Source organism: Bos indicus, chromosome 5, assembly GCF_029378745.1.
Source record: "Bos indicus isolate NIAB-ARS_2022 breed Sahiwal x Tharparkar chromosome 5, NIAB-ARS_B.indTharparkar_mat_pri_1.0, whole genome shotgun sequence".
NCBI lineage: Eukaryota > Metazoa > Chordata > Mammalia > Artiodactyla > Bovidae > Bos > Bos indicus.
This window is the reverse complement of record NC_091764.1, coordinates 49139180-49155928: the sequence shown is the minus strand read 5'-3', so window position 1 is coordinate 49155928 and position 16749 is coordinate 49139180. Positions and strand designations below refer to the sequence as shown.

At 40.8% G+C, this 16749-nt stretch overlaps 2 protein-coding genes across 3 annotated transcripts in view; one reads left to right on the top strand and one right to left on the bottom strand.

The window, feature by feature from the left end:
- GNS (glucosamine (N-acetyl)-6-sulfatase) overlaps nt 1–10578 on the bottom strand; it is a 49725-nt gene extending 39147 nt beyond the window's left edge. Inside the window, exon 1 of the mRNA XM_019960881.2 lies at nt 10206–10578. Coding sequence (XP_019816440.2) covers nt 10206–10427 — 222 coding nt within the window. The 5' untranslated portion in view covers nt 10428–10578. The remainder of the gene's footprint in view (nt 1–10205) is intronic.
- Nucleotides 10579–10663: 85 nt separating this feature from the next.
- The window catches only part of TBC1D30 (TBC1 domain family member 30), a 104233-nt gene continuing 98147 nt past the window's right edge, over nt 10664–16749 (top strand). The window contains exon 1 of one of the 2 annotated variants that reach the window (XM_070788575.1): nt 10664–10748. The gene's annotated coding sequence lies outside the window, so the exon portion shown is untranslated. Of the gene's footprint in view, nt 12629–16749 lie in introns of both variants that reach the window. The other variant, XM_070788574.1, reaches the window with a different exon arrangement.

The window sequence follows — 16749 nt, the reverse complement described above, 5'->3', positions numbered from 1 at the left end:
TACAAATAATAGTAATAAATACTAATAATCTTTATTCAGATTCCAGACAGCAAGAAAGGACAATCTGAAGAAGCTCATTTTAGCTGTATTATGAGAGTCGGTTCATGATGATTCTGAAGTGCCTTTGAAAGCTGAGACCATACTGAACAGTTTTAAGTGTATTTTGTTGTGTAAAAATTCCTTACAGACTAATAACCCAAATACACAATTATATTAATAATAGGGTCATTCTCACTGTATCAAAGTTACCACCATTGTTTTATACAGATGTTAGAAAACCTAAAGATCCATTAGCTTGAGAATTTTCATTTATTCAAGAACTCTGAAAAAGCATTTGAGAAAACTCAACATCAATTTAAGATAAAACTTCTCAAAGTAGATAGACAAGGAATGTGCCTCAACATAATAAAGGTCGTATGTAACAAGTTCATAGCTAACATCCTACTCAGAAGTGAAAAAAGTGAGTCTTTCTTCTAGGATCAGGAACAAGACAAGGATACCCACTCTCGCCAATTTTATTCAACATAGTTTCAGAAGTCCTAACCACTGCAATCAGAAAAGAATAAGAAAAGAAATTCAAATTGCAAAGGAAGTAGTAAAACCGTCACTGTCTGAAGACGACATGATACTATGCACAGAAAATTCAAAGACATCACCAAAAAACACTAGAGCTCAATGAATCTGGTAAAGTTGCAGGGCACAACAGTAACATTCAGTTAATAAAATTAATACGGTGTTGCATTTCTGTACACTAACAATGAATTATCAAAAAGAGAAATTAAGGAAACAATCTCATTTATAATCACATCAAAAAGAATAAAATACCTAGGAATAAACCTACCGAAGGAAGTCAAAGACCTACACTCACAAAATTGTAAGATAGTGATGAAAGAAACTGAAGAAGACACAAACGGATGGAAAGATACACCTGACTGATGGATCAGAAAAATTAATATTGTTAAAATGACCAAACTACCCAAGGCAATCTACAGATTCAATGCAATTTCTGTCAAAATACCAATGCCATTTTTCACAATACTAGAACAAACAATTTTTCAATTTGTATAAAAACATAGAAAACCCTGTATAGCCAAAATAACCTTGAGTAAAGAGAATGGAGCTGGAGGTACCATGCTCTTTTGATTCAGACTATACTACAAAGTTATAGTAATCAAAATAATGATATTGGCACAAAAACAGTCATGTAGATCAAAGGAACGGAAGAGAGAGACAGAAATAAACCCATGCACTTGTGATCTATTAATATATGACAAAGGAAGCAAGGATACTCAAAGGAGAAAAGACAGTCTCTTCAATAAGTGGTGCTGCCAAAACAGGATGGCTTCATGTAAGAGAATGAAATTAGGACATTTTCTCCCACCATATGCAAAAATAAACTCAAAATGGACTAAAGACCTAGATGTAAGACTGGAAACCATAAAAATCATTAAGGAAAAGAGAGGCAAAATGCTCTCAGACATAAATAGTAGGAATATATTTTTGGATCTGCCTCCTAGGGCAAGAAACAAAATAAAAAACACATGGGACCTAATGAAATTTAAAAGCCTATGCCCAACAAACTATTGACCGAACAGCAACAACAAAAAACCACCTACGGAATGGAAGAAAATAGGGGCAAATGATATGACTGATAAGAGATTAACATTAAATATATAAACAGCTCATATAACCCAGTAGAAAAAAACAAACAAACCCTGATTAAGAAACAAAAGACCAGGGCTTGCCTGGTGGCTCAGCGGTAAAGAATCCACTTGCCAATGCAGGAGACATGGGTTTGATCCCTGATCCAGAGATCCCACATGCCCCGGAGCAACTAAGCCTGCGTTCCACAACTACTGAGCCTGTGTTCTACAGCCTGGGACCCACAACTACTGAGCCCATGGGCTGCAACTACAGAAGCCTGTGTGCCCTAAAGACCATGCTCCCCAACAAGAGACGTCCACATACCGCAACTGGAGAGTAGTCCCTGCAAGCCACAACTATAGAAAAGCCCGTGCAGCAATGAAGACCCAGAACACCAAAAAAAATTAATAAACTTATTTTAAAAAAAGAAACAGATGACCTAAACAGACATTTCTCCAAAGACATACAGATGGCCAGACACATGAAAAAAGATGCTCAACATCATTAATCAGACAAAAGCAAATCAAAACCACAGTAAGATACTACCTAACACCTGTCAGAATAGCCATCGTTAAAAAAGACCACAAATAACAAATGCTAACAAGGATGTGGAGAAAAGGGAACCCTTGTACACTGCTAGGGGAAATATAAATTGGCACAGTCGCTGTGGAAATAGAACGGAGGTTCCCCAAAAAACTAAAAATAGAACTACCATATGATCCAGCAATGCTACTCCTGGATATATACCTGCAGAAAACAAAAACATTAATTTGAAAAGATACAGGCACCCTAATGTTCATAGCAGCATTATTTACAACAGCCAAGACATGGAAGCAACCTAAGTCTCCATCAGCAGGTGAATATATAAAGAAGATGTGGTATATATCTACAATGGGATATTACTTAGCCATAAAAAAAGAATGGTATTTTGCTATCTGTGACAACCTGGAGGGTACTATGGTTAGTGAAATAAATCAGACAAACACTGTATGTTATCACTTATATGCAGAAGCTAAAAAATAAAACAAACGAATGAATATAACAAAAAAGAAAGGGATTAACAGATACAGAGAACAAAGTAGTAGTTTACCAGTAGGGAGGTGGAGGTGGGAGGGCCAAGACAGGAGTAAAGGATTCAGAGGTCCAAACTACTATGACTAAAATGTATAAAATAAGGTACACAGAAACACTGCACAGCACATGGAAAACAGCCAATGTGGTATAACTATAAATTGAGTATCATCTATAAAAATCTGGAATCATTATGCTGCACACCTGAAACATATTGTAAACCAACATACCTGAACACCAAAAAAAAACCACTATAGTAGTCAGAACAGAAATGGTATAAAAACAGAGACACAGATTAACAGAACAGAATAGAGATCCTAGGAATAAATCCACACACTTATGGTCAATTCATTTATGACAAAGGAGTCAAGAATACACAATGGGAAAGGAACATACAATAAATGTTGCTGGGAAAGCTAGACAGCCTCATGAAAATCAATAAAGCTAGAACACTCTTTCATACCATACGCAAAAACAAACCCAAAATGGTTTAAAGACTTAAATACGACACCATAAAATTCCTAGGAGGAGGAGGCAAAACACTCTGACATAAACTGTAGCAATATTTTCTTATATCAGTCTCTCAAGACAAAAGAAATAAAGGCAAAAATAAACAAACGGGACCTAGTCAAACTTACAAGCTTTTGCACAGCAAAGGAAATCATAAAGAAGATAACCTATGGACTGAGAGAAAATAGCTGCAAACAGTGGGACCCACAAGGGGTTAATTTCCAAAATACACAAATAGATCAGTATCAAAAAAACAAAACCCCAATCAAAAAGTGCAGAAGACCTAACAAGATGTTTCTCCAAAGGAGACATACAGATGGCCAACAGGCACAGGAAAAAATGCTCAGCATTGTTTAATTATTAGAGAAATGTAAATCAGAACTACAGTGAGGTATTACCTCACACCTGTCAGAAAGGCCATCACAAGAAGTCTACAAACAATGCTAGAGAGGGTGAGGAGGAAAGAGAACTTTCCAACAATGCTGGTATGAAAGCAAACTGGCGCAGCCACTATGGAGAAGAGTAGGAAGGTTCCTTAAAAAACTAAAAGTATAATTACAACATGATCCAGCAGTCTCACTCCTCAGCATGTATCTGGAAAAGACAAACAGTCTAAAATTTGCAAAGATACATGCACCCCGATGTTCACAGCAGCACTATTTATGACATCCAAGATGTGGAAGCGACCTGAATGTCCATCAACAGATAAAGTAAGATGTGGGGTGTGTGTGTGTGTGTACACACGCACACATATACACACAGTGGGATATTACTCTGTAATAAAAAGGACGAAGTTTTGAAAATTTACAGCAACATGGATGGACCTAGAGATTATCATAATAAATAAGGACATAGAAAGACATATAATATTATATGATACACTTGTATGTGGGATCTTAAAAAAAACAATACAAATGAACTTATTTACAAAAACAAAAAGACTCACAAACATAGAAAACAAACTTACGGTTACCAAAGGTGGGGGACGAAGAGATAAATTAGGAGTATGGGATTAACAGATACACATGACTATATATAAAACAGATTAAAAAACAAAGACTTACTATGTACCATGGGGAACTATGGGCTTCCCAAGTAGCACTGTTGGTAAAGAATCTGCCTGCCAAGGAGATGCCAGAGATGTGGGTTCAATCCCTGGGTTGGGAGGATCTCCTGGAGGAGGAAATGGCAGTCCACTCCAGTATTCCTGCCAGTGAACTCCATGGACAGAAGAGCTTGGTAGAACACAGTTCATGTAGTTGCAAAATAGTCAGACACGACTTAATGACTAAACAATAACAATAAGGAACTATATTCACTATCTTACTATAAACTATAATGGAAAGGAATCTGAAAAAGTATATGTACATATACAACTAAATCACTTTGCTGTACACCTGGAACACAATATTGTAAATCAACTACAGCTCAATTAAAGAATAAAAAAAAATCTACAGAGCAAAGGAAACTTACTGAATGGGAGAAAATACTTGATAAAGGATTAATAGGCAAAATATATAAAGAACTGACACAATTCAATAGCAAAAACAATATCCAACTAAAAAATGGGCAGAAGATCTGAATAGATGTTTTTTCCAGAAAAGACATATGAATGGCCATAACGTACACAAAAAAATATTCAATGTTTCTAATTGTCAGGGAAATGCAAATGAAAACCACAATGAGAACCTCCCACCTGTTAAAATGGCTATACTCAAAAAGACAAGGAATTACAAACACAACAAGATAGTACCTCATATCTATTAGAATGGCTATTATTATAAAGACAAGAGATAAAAAGTTATGTGGCAGTCTGGGTGGGAGGGGAGTCTGGGGGAGAACGGATACATGCGTATGCATGGCTGAGTTCCTTCTCTGTTCACCTTAAACTGTAACAACATTGTTAATCAGCTATACCCCAATACAAAAGTAAAAGTTTTTTAAAAATAAAATACATGCACAACTTTAAAAAAATGTGTTGGTAATACAGAAAATAAGGAACCCTTACCAGGCTTCCCTGATGGCTTAGACGGTAAAGAGTCTGCCTGCGGTGCAGGAGACCTGGGTTCGATTCCTGGGTTGGGAAGATCCCCTGGAGAAGGAAATGGCAACCCACTCCAGCATCCTTGCCTGGAAAATTCCATGGACGAAGAAGCCTGGCAGGCTACAGTCCATGGGGTCCCAAAGAGTTGGACATGACTGAACAAGTCCACTTTCTTTCTTTCTTATGCAATTGTTGATGGAAATATAAACTAGTTCAGCCAGTATGAAAAAATCATATGGAGGTTCCTCAAAAAATGAACAATAGAACCAACCATATGATCCAGCAGTTCCACTTCTGAGTATCTGAAGAAAATGAAAACGCTAACTTGAAAAGATACGTGTACCCCCATGCTCACTGCAGCATTACTTACAACAGCCAAGACATGGAGACAACCTCAATGTCCACTGACAGATGAATGCGCAAAGAGGATATTGTACAATGGAATAATACACAACCATAAAAAAGAATGAAAATATGCCATCTGCAGTGAATACATAGGGAGGGGAAATAGGAATGCAAAGTGTAAATGGGAAAAGGACTGTGTGAGCTGATTATAGGGAACTTAATAGTCAAATTGGTATTCATTCAAAGCTACTGGAGGCTGATTTTACAACAAGACTAAATTGTGTGATTCTAACACATTTACTAAACAAAGTGTGCCAGGCACTGATCTAGGCAGTGGTGGACAAAAGATAGAAGGTCCCTGCCCTCATGATCCTTGCACTTAAACAAGAGGGAAACAGACAACTATTTCAGGCAGTGAAGAGTACCATAAACCTGGACATTGTACTTGAGGCTGATGAGAGCAAAGGGGGAAACTACTTTAGATGGGTGGTCAGGAGAGGCCTCTTTCAGGATGTAACTTCAGTACTGACAGTCACATGATGAGTCAGTCATGCAAAGCACGAGAAGATGCTTTCAGGGTGAGTGAACAACAAGTAAAATGCTGCCAGAGAAGGAAAGCAACACCCATGAGGGTGGAACAAAGGCCAGTGTGCTAGAAGTAGCAAATTAAGTAAAGGGAAGAATGCGGTAAAAAGACAAGGACAGAGAGATAGGAGCCAGACGTCAATGCAGGGCTGTATAGTCATTCAGATTTTAGCTTAAGTGAAAGTCGCTCAGTCATGTCCAACTCTTTGAGAACCCATGGACTATACAGTCCATGGAATTTTCCAGGCCAGAATACTGGAGTGGCTAGCCTTTCCCTTCTTCAAGGGGTCTTCCCAAACCAGGGATCGAACCCAGGGCTCCCTCACTGCAAGCGGATTCTTTACCAGCTAAGCCACAGGGGAAGCCTAAGAATACTGGAGTGGGTAGCCTATCCCTTCTTCAACGGATCTTCCTGACCCAGCAATCAAACCGGGGTCTCCTCCATTGCAGGCGGATTCTTTACCAATTGAGCTATCAGGGAAGCCCTTTAGTTTAAGTAGCAACGGTGTATTAATAACCATAACCTTTATACTGCTAACAGTAGTACAAGGGATAACCATGCTGTGTGCTTAATCAAACAAGTCCCAAACAGGAACTTGTTTGTACCAAAAATGTGTATGTGAACCCATGCTAACCTGAATGATAAAGTCAGTCCTTAAGATCTAAACACAGATAGAGGCTGGTCAGGTTAAGGCCAAACTACATTCTTTAAAAAACAACCAATCTTACACTTGCATATGACTAATGTGCTGCTTTACTTGTCTGAAGCAAAAAAAAAAAAAAAAAACACAACGCTAAAGGAGTCATTTACTTTCCTGGGCCCCAAACACAGCTGCTCTGAAACAACATTTAGACCATTCTGAAAGTTCTATGGCTAACTTTTAAAAATGAAAGATCACTTTGCCTTAAGCAAAGACATGATGTATTCGTCTCCTTTCCTCACTTCCTTGAGATTTTGACCAAACAGCACTTTTTCTAGAGAGAATGACTTTAAAAAGAGCAACGCGTGCTTCACTGAAGAACAGTATGCCCATCACACCACCACAACAAAACCAATCGTAACAAATAAAACCAAGAAACAGATGAACAGTTCCCTGGGCAAAAACTAAAAATGGAGTTCCACAGATGAAACCTACAACAAAAAAGATGAACTGTTGAAGATGATGCTGCCACATAAAAAACTACTACTTTTTTGGTAGATGATGGCAATATTCCACATCAAACCACAACCCATACAGGTGCTATAATCCTTTGACCTGAGTTAGTCTGGGGGATTGACACCTGTTTATTTGCCAACTATGGCGGCAATTCATGATCTTTTCTGCGGGGTCAGGGGTCAGAGACTTCCCTCTCTCCGCAAAAATGAAAATAATACACACAAAGTATTGCATGTAAATTAAGTAGTTGCATGACCCCACCTGTGTTCCTCAACGTCACCTGAAAAAATCTCTGATCTATGTATGGTATAAGTGACTATGCTGATATGGGTATGTTGAATGATATCTGGTAAATCAGTATTACCACAGTATTTTAGAATAGGAGAAAAAGCATTTAATCTCAGGGTTCTGAGATTACAAGATGCCAGGATTTGCTCCCAATTATAGCTATGTGAGGCTTCCCTGGTGGCTCAGTGAAGAATCTGCCTGCAAGGCAGGAGACCTGTGTTCGATCCCTGCGTTGGGGAGATCTTCTGGAGAAGAGAAAGGCAATCCACTCCAGTCTTCTTTTCTGGGAAATCCCAGGGACAGAGGAGTCTGATAGGCTACAGTCCAGGGGGTCACAAAGAGTCAGACACAACTGAGTGACTAAAAGCACCAACCACATTGCTATATGAAGTTTGGCCAAGTTACTTAGCCCCTTTTAAATTTAAGTTTCTCATTTTTTAAGGTAAATATAATACCTACAATAGAGGATTCCTGTGATGACTGAAGCACAGGATAAAACACTTCACACTTTGACTAGTTCTAAAAGTGAAAGTCAAAGTCACTGAGTCGAGTTCAACTCTTTGAGACCCCATAGACTATGTGGTCCATGGAATTCTCCAGGCCAGAATACTGCAGTGGGTAGCCTTTCCCTTCTCCAGGAGATCTTCCCAATCCAGGTATCTAACCCAGGTCTCCTGCATCGCAGGATTCTTTACCATCTGAGCCACCAGGGAAGTCCAACTAGCTCCAAGTAGGTTCTCAAATGCCATTATTTCTTTGCTCTTCCCCTTCAAGTCTTGTTTGACTATTAGTGGTAGAATATTCTGTAAAAGATTACAGAAGTCAGACTTCTCCAGAAAATTGAGAGTATTAAATTTGACTTTTCCTCCACTTAATTTTGGCTCTTCTCTCCAGCACAAACATCTATAGAAAGAATCTGCTCTTGGTTTAAAGGAGTAAACCTGATTAACACACTAAGGGGAAGAAACCTCAGATACACACAAACCACACTGGGGGTCTATGAGAGCTGAAGAAACTGAATCCTGAATATCTCAGTCAAGTGATGAACTTTGTATTCAACTGAGCTATGAAGACTTGGCCTTTTAATTAAGTCACTAAACCATTATTAATTTTTGATGGAGATGGCTTGATTTTTCTGGCCAAAACACTTCAAAAATATATACAAAAATGTGTTTAAAAAGGAGTTACGTGGGACTTCCTTGGTGGTCCAGTGGCTTAGACTCCGTGCTACCAATGCAGGGGGTGTGGGTTCAGCCAAAAAAAAAAAAAAAACACACTTTCATTAGGAGGGTAAGTGTGGCAGCTGGAATGGTGGGAAAAAACAAGTAAAATCCAGGAGGGCCATTAAGTCAAGATTCTTCAATGTCAGTGGGACTGGGCAGAAACTAAAAGGCAATGAGGTACACGTGGCAGGTACAAGTATGGAGTTAAAATGCAAGCATCTTAAACAACATTTAGAAAAGACTCTTATACTCTTGAACACAGCTAAAACATACCTACATTTGGATATGCTTACTCTGACTGCCATGTATCACACATTTTCTATTCTACTCTATTCCGTAGGAAAGTAAAAATGCTGGTGGCTACTCACTGAACTGATTTCGTAACTCACTTATGGGTTGAAATCAGCAGTCTGAAGGACACTGAGCTAGAGTGTTCCCACACAGTAAAACTTAGGAACCTCGCGCCTCAAGTGTTTCAAAGCAAAAAGAGAACTGAAAAGAAGAAAGCAATAAAGAACTTGTTTTTAAAAAGATTAAGGGGAATGCCATTCCCAGGATCAGAGCACTAGTCAAGATTTGTCTGTACTGCCACAACCACTCATGTGCCTGAGGCAAGCCACTTTCTGGGCCTCCCGGAGGTAGGGGGTTAGTTGAGTAGATGCTCTTGAAGGTCACAAATAAGAGAACGCGAAGATACAGAAGTAAAATTCACCCTGGCAAAGAATGAAGTCTCGGAAGAACATCCATCTGATACAAAACGGAGTGCTGGCAGTATTTAATGCATCAGCCAGGTGCTCAATTAGGCTAATTGAATCTTCCTGATTCTTGTAAGGCAATGCATTCCCTGAGGAGTTCGACAACCTACCTACCAGAACAGTTCACGTCAGCACTTCTTTTATAAATATTAGGCACAGACATCGTACAGGGTCAAATGCATAAGTGGCTTAGGTCCCTCACAGAGGGGGCTGGTTTTGTCCTCTAGCCCAAAAGACAATCAAGGCTTGTGTACTCTTAGCCATCATCTGCTACTTATTGGTTCACCCCATCCCTAACTGACGTCCACATGTTTGTCTTGAGACATGAAGCAAACTCCTCAGCGATACGGTCCAGACTAGAAGCTCTGTGTGGTGCATGCATGTGTGTGGACCCAGAACCGACACGAAAGGAAATAGAGTCCTTCACCTCTATAAGCCTGCGTATGGGCCTGGCGCGGCGAAAGCAAATCAGCTCGGGGTGGAGGTAGCTAGGTGAAGGAGTTTGGGTGGGGAAAAAGGGCCAAAAACCCAAGAGTCAGCCCGGGAGATGGAGGGGCGGGGCAGAAATAAAAAGAAGAGTTACCATGCCACCAAGCACTTCGTCCTGGTCATCAGCAAGAAGCAGCACCACATTGGGCCTCCGAGAGCTCTTCGCCGCCCCGGAGACCCCCAGGCAACCACCTAGCAGCAGCAGCAGCAGCAGCAGCGGCGGCGGCGGCGGCGGCGGTAGCGCGGGGCTCCCGGAGGTCAGGTGGCGAGGGCCGCCTCGCCGGGGCCTATCTGGGGCCAGAGACAGGAGCCGCATGGCGGACAGGGCTCCGGGGGTACCCCGGGCGGAGTGGAGAGATCTGCAGATGACTGACGAGCAACTGGAAGATAAGGGTGTACAGTAGGGGGCAGGGGCTCAGGTCAGGCGTTTTCTCCCGGGCGGGATCACGTGAATCGAGGGCAGGAGGCGGAGCACGCCGTGCGGTCACGTGACGGGTGACGGGGCGGGGCTTCAGACGGAAAGGGAGCTGGGCTGGAGCAGCCGGTAGGGAAAGCGGGAAGTGGCCTGGAAGCGGGGGGGAGGCTGCCGCCCGGCGGACCCGCCCTTGCTCCCAACTCGGGCAGAAGTTGGGTTCTGGTAGGACCTGTTTCGGAGTGCTTTGCGCAGGGATGAAAATGGGGGAAAGATCGGATAAAAGGAGGAGGGAATCAGTCAATAGGAAGCAATTACGGCATCTGGTCCAGTCACTTCATGGCAAACAGATGGGGAAACAATGGAAACAGTGACAGACTTTATTTGGGGGGCTCCAAAATAACTGCAGACGGTGACTGCAGCCATGAAATTAAAAAATGCTTGCTACTTGGAAGAAAAGCTGTGACCAATCTAGACAGCGTATTAAAAAGCAGAGAAATTACTTTGCCAACAAAGGTCTGTCTAGTCAAAACTATGGTTTTTCCATTGGTCATGTATGGATGTGAGAGTTGGACTAAAAAGAAAGCTGAGTGCCAAAGAATTGATGCTTTTAACTGTGGTGTTGGAGAAGACTCTTGAGAATCCCTTGGACTGCAAGGAGATCCAACCAGTCCATCCAAAAGGAAATCAGTCCAGAATATTCACTGGAAGGACTGATGTTGAAGCTGAAACTCCAATACTTTGGCCACCTGATGCGAAGAACTGACTCATTTGAAAAGACCCTGATGTTGGGAAAGATTGAAGGAGGGAGGAGAAGGAGATGACAGAGGGTGAGAGGGTTGGATGGCATCACTGACTGGGTGAGTGGGAGCAAGCTCTTGGAGTTGGTGATAGACAGGGAAGCCTGGTGTGCTGCAGTCCATGGGGTCGCAAAGAGTTGGACACGACTGAGCGACTGAACTAAGAAAAAGGAGGTATATGCCTCCCAGGTAGTGGAAGCTGGTGGGCAAAGTCTGGGTCTTACTGTATTTAATCCCTGAGTCAGTGCAGTTCAGTTCAGTCGCTCAGTCGTGTCAGACTCTTTGCGACCCCACGAACCGCAGCACGCCAGGCCTCCCTGTTCATTACCAACTCCGGGAGTCCACCCAAACCCATGTCCATCGAGTCGATGATGCCATCCAACCATCTCATCCTCTGTCGTCCCCTTCTTACACAGACCACAGCCTTGTCTAACTTAATGAAACTAAGCCATGCTGTCTGGGGCCACCCAAGATGGCTGGGTCATGGTGGAGAGGTCTGACAGAATGTAGTCCACTGGAGGAGGGAATGGCAAACCACTTCAGTATTCTTGCCTTAAGAACCCCATGAACAGTATGAAAAGGCAAAAAGATAGACTGAAAGATGAACTCCCCAGATTGGTAGGTGCCCAATATGCTACTGGAGATCAGTGGAGAAATAACTCCAGAAAGAATGAAGAGATGGAGCCAAAGCAAAAACAACACCCAGTTGTGAATGGGACTGGTGATGGAAGCAGGGTTCGATGCTGTAAAGAGCAATATTGCATAGGAACCTGGAATGTTAGGTCCATAAATCAAGGCAAATTGGAATTGGTCAAACAGGAGATGACAAGAGTAAACATCAACATTCTAGGAATCAGTGAACTAAGATGGACTGGAATGGGTGAATTTAACTCAGATAACCATTATATCTACTACTGTGGGCAGGAATCCCTTAGAAGAAATGGGAGTAGCCATCATGGTCAACAAAAGAGTCCGAAATGCAGTACTTGGTTGCAATCTCAAAAACGACAGAAAAATCTCTGTTCGTTTCCAAGGCAAACCATTCAGTATCACGGTAATCCAAGTCTATGCTCCAACCCAGTAACGCTGAAGAAGCTGAACTTGAATCCTTGGGTCAACAAACGCTTATTGAAAGCTCTTATATGTAAAATTGCTTTTAATATTTCCTGCAACTCATTTTAACTGTAAACCTGACTATACTATTCCTCAGCTGATACCGTGATTTCAAACCAACAGTTTCAGGATATTTTGGCAGCCTAAATATCCCTTGATGGATTTTGGAATATTTACTCTAACATTCAATTGGTGAGTTTATGAAAGACCTCTTAGATGAAGTTGGAGGCTGTGTAATTAAGCAAAAATCAATACACTGCTTTATGGTTACCCAACCAAATATTAAGTAAACTTTGGGGGGAAATTCTATGAACCTAAGACTCCAGATAGTTCTGTGATAGCTCTAGAACAGCTACTACTCTGCCCAAGTCTAGGAAACAGAACTATCTGTGGCCTTGGAGGGTATATGTTTAGTGAGATAAGTCATACTGAGAAAGACAGATACTGTGTGGTATCATTTATATGTGGAATCTAAAAAAGAAAACAAACTAGTGAATATAACAATAGCAAAAGAAATATCCCTGGCAAGGTGAACAAGCCTTATTATCAACTGAGAATAGCAGGCTGTCGCTTCTGTTTCCTAACAGATAAAGTGTATTTTTTCTAAGCTGAGCCCTCTGACTGGAAGTCTTCAAACTTGTGGAAGCTCTGTGGTAGTATAAGGTAAAAATAATTATGGAAGTGCTTAGGAATGTCATACATACAATCAGGCTTATGCGAAAGGTAATGTCCTTTATTTTATTACTATTTTTAAAAAGTACAGAAGACAAGAGAATCTTTTAAAAATGAAGTAGAATATATAAAACAGATAACTAGGAAGGACCTACCATATAATATAGGAAACTCTTACTCAATACTCTGTAATGACCTATATGGCAAAAGAATCTAAAAAAGAGTGGATTTAACATATGCATAACTGATTCACTTTGCTGTATAGCAGAAACTAACACAACATTTTAAATCAGTCGGACACGACTGAGCAACTTCACTTTCACTTTTCACTTTCATGCACTGGAGGAGGAAATGGCAACCCACTCCAGTGTTCTTGCCTGGAGAATCCCAGGGACGGGGGAGCCTGGTGGGCCGCCGTCTATGGGGTCGCACAGAGTCAGACATGACTGAAGCGACTTAGCAGCAGCAGCAGCATACTCCAAAAAAGTTTTTTTAAAGTGCTGTGAAAAAAGAGAATGCAGTAGATTTCCACTGCAAGAGAGAATTGTGTTGGGAATCTGGTCAGATTACTCCCCAGATGGCCAGTGTGGTGTGTTACAGCCTCAAGCTTGGCTAATTTGCACCCTGATGGAAAAACTAACCCTTATGTATTCAGATTTCAAGGCTTCCAGTAAGACTTTCTGCGCAAATAAAAATAATCTATCTGCACCAATGCTCCAAATTGTAAAATTTTATCACTGTTTTTGTTTTGAAACTAGATTGTAAATTATTTGAGGCCAGAGATTGTATAATTAGACACGAGCTTTGTTCCAAATGTTAGGCTCATGCTGAAGACACACTCCCTCTTTCATGGAATTTGCAATTTAGTGGCAGAGAAATTTGGGGCTTGCCAGGTGGTTCAGTGGTAAAGAATCCACCTTGCTAAGGCAGGAGACACGGGAGACTCGGATTTGATCCCTGGGTCGGGAAGATCCCCTGGAGAAGGAAATGGCAACTCACTGCAGTATTCTTACTAGGAAAATCCCACGGACAGAGGAGTCTGTAGGGCTACAGTCCATAGGGTCATGATGAGTTGGATATGACTGAGCATGCACATACAGGAGAGAAACACAGTGTAACAATCTTAAAAGTATATAATTGCAAATAGGGACACATGCTATGAAGGAAAAGTAGAATGTGATGAGCATTTAAGGGGGTAGTTCAGTTCAGTTGTCACTCAGTCGTGTCTGACTCTGCAGCCCCATGGACTGCAGCACACCAGGCTTCCCTGTCCGTCACCAACTCCAGGAGCTTGCTCACACTCATGTCCATTGAGTCGGTGATGCCATCCAACCATCTCATCCTCTGTCGTCCCCTTCACCTCCTGCCTTCAGTCTTTTCCAGCATCAGGGTCTTTTCATATGAATCAGTTCTTCACATCAGGTGGCCAAAGTATTGGAGCTTCAGCTTGAGCATTAGTCCTTCCAATGAATATTCAGGACTGATTTCCTTTAGGATTGACTGGTTTGATCTCCTTCTAGTCCAAGGGACTTTCAAGAGTCTTCTCCAAGACCACAGTTCAAAAGCATCAATTCTTTGGCACTCAGCTTGCTTTATTGTCCAACTCTCACATCCATACATGACTACTGGAAAAACCATAGCTTTGACTAGACGGACCTTTGTTAGCAAAGTAATATCTCTGCTTTTTAATACTCTGTCTAGGTTGGTCATAGCTTTTCTTCCAAGGAGCAAGCATCTTTTTATTTCATGTCTGCAGTCACCGTCTGCAGTGATTTTGGAGCCCCCCCAAAATAAAGTCTGTCACTGTTTCTATTGTTTCCCCACCTATTTGCCATGAAATGATGGGAGCATATGCCGTGATCTTAATTTTTTGAATGGAGTTTTACTGATCTAAGATATCCTGAGGAAGTAACTTTGAATGACAGTCTGAAGTTTAAAGAAGGTAATATGTTAATAGAATAGTTGGTGGTAGAATGCCTCCTAGGCTTCCCAGGTAGTGGTGGTAGTGGTAAAGAATCTGGCTGCCAATGCAGGAGGCAAAAGAAATGTTATTTGATCCCTGGATTGGGAAGATCCCCTGGAGGAGGAAATGGCAACCTGGTCCAGTATTCTTGCCTGAAAAATTCCATGGACAGAGGAGCCTTGTGGGCTACAGTCCATGGTGTTTCAAAGAGTCGGACTCGAATGAGTGAGGGTGCACACACACACACACACACACACACACACACATGCACACAGAGAAAGTCTCCTAGACATGGACTTCAGCATGTGCAAAGGCTCTAAGGATGTGTATTCAAATAACTTAAAGAAGCCAGCATGGTTGCAGCTGAGGCAGAGAGGAGAGGGAGAGGTAGGCAGGGTCCAGACCCTATGTTAAAGATTTTGGTCTTTAGCCTAAGGCTAATGGGAAATCACTGGAAGAGTAGAGGAGAAAAATAGTCATACATACATTTTTATAAGATCCTTTTGGCTGTGGTATGGTGTACAGACTAGAAGAGGACAAGAATGCATAAAGGTAAATCAGTTAGATGGAGAAGATGATGATGACAGAGGCAAAAACAGATTTTATATGACCTGAAGCTTATATACAATTTGGGGGGCTCCTTAAGCAAAAGAATAGCAATTATAAATACAAAAGTTAGTATTTAGACTGAGAAAATAAATAAAGGGACTTCCCTGTCGCTCAGACAATAAAGAATCTGCCTGCAATATAGGAGCCCCAGGTTTGATCCCTGGGTTGGGAAGATCCTCTGGAGAAGGGAATGGCAATCCACTTCAGTAATCTTGCCTGGAGAATCCCATGGACAGAGGCTGGCGGCCTACAGTGTGTCCCCTCGTGGGGTCACAAAGAGTCAGACACAACTGAGCAACTAACACCAGACTGAGAAAAGAAATTGTAATATTATAAATTACTAAAAGTTGAAAAATATTATGAATAGTGCAAAAATTTTAAATAATGAAATATTTTATTAGTTAACTGTCAGACATTTCTCTCCAAGCTTTCCCCCCAATTTTTATGGAGTCTTTAAGTGACTCTTCATATGACAACGGTTTGTAATATTTTCTATAGAGATAATACAAAGATAATTTATTTTTTCTCTAGCATGGTTATCAGTATTTGTTTTTCATTAATACCTCAGACAAAATCTTTTCATCTTCGTAGTTCGTTGTTTGTGTGCGTGTGTGTATGTGTGTATGAAATTTCAGAAGTTCCATCAAATATTTTACATGAGCATTTCAAATTTTCTTGCACAGTTACTAATCTTAGATATTCTTTGAATTGACAGCACTAATTTAGTGATCAGTGCACTCATTGTAATCACCTATTTTGAGTTTAGATCATCTTCATTGATATTAGTTTGAGGTCAAATCAGAAAAAAATTTAAATATTTTAAAATGAATTTATATGATTCACTTCTCCTTACCAATTGATTATCAAATGATTCAAGAGCCTATTTATTTGCAGTTTGTCTCTTCCTCTTAATGAGTTACTGTCTTTGTTACGATCTGAAAACAAATTATCACTACTCACTTCTCAGTGTCAAAATAATTTCACTTGATTTTCTCACTCATCTTTATCACTTTGATTTCATATTCATTAATTTTTAATCTCAATTTTATCTCAATGCTTTAAATCTAAG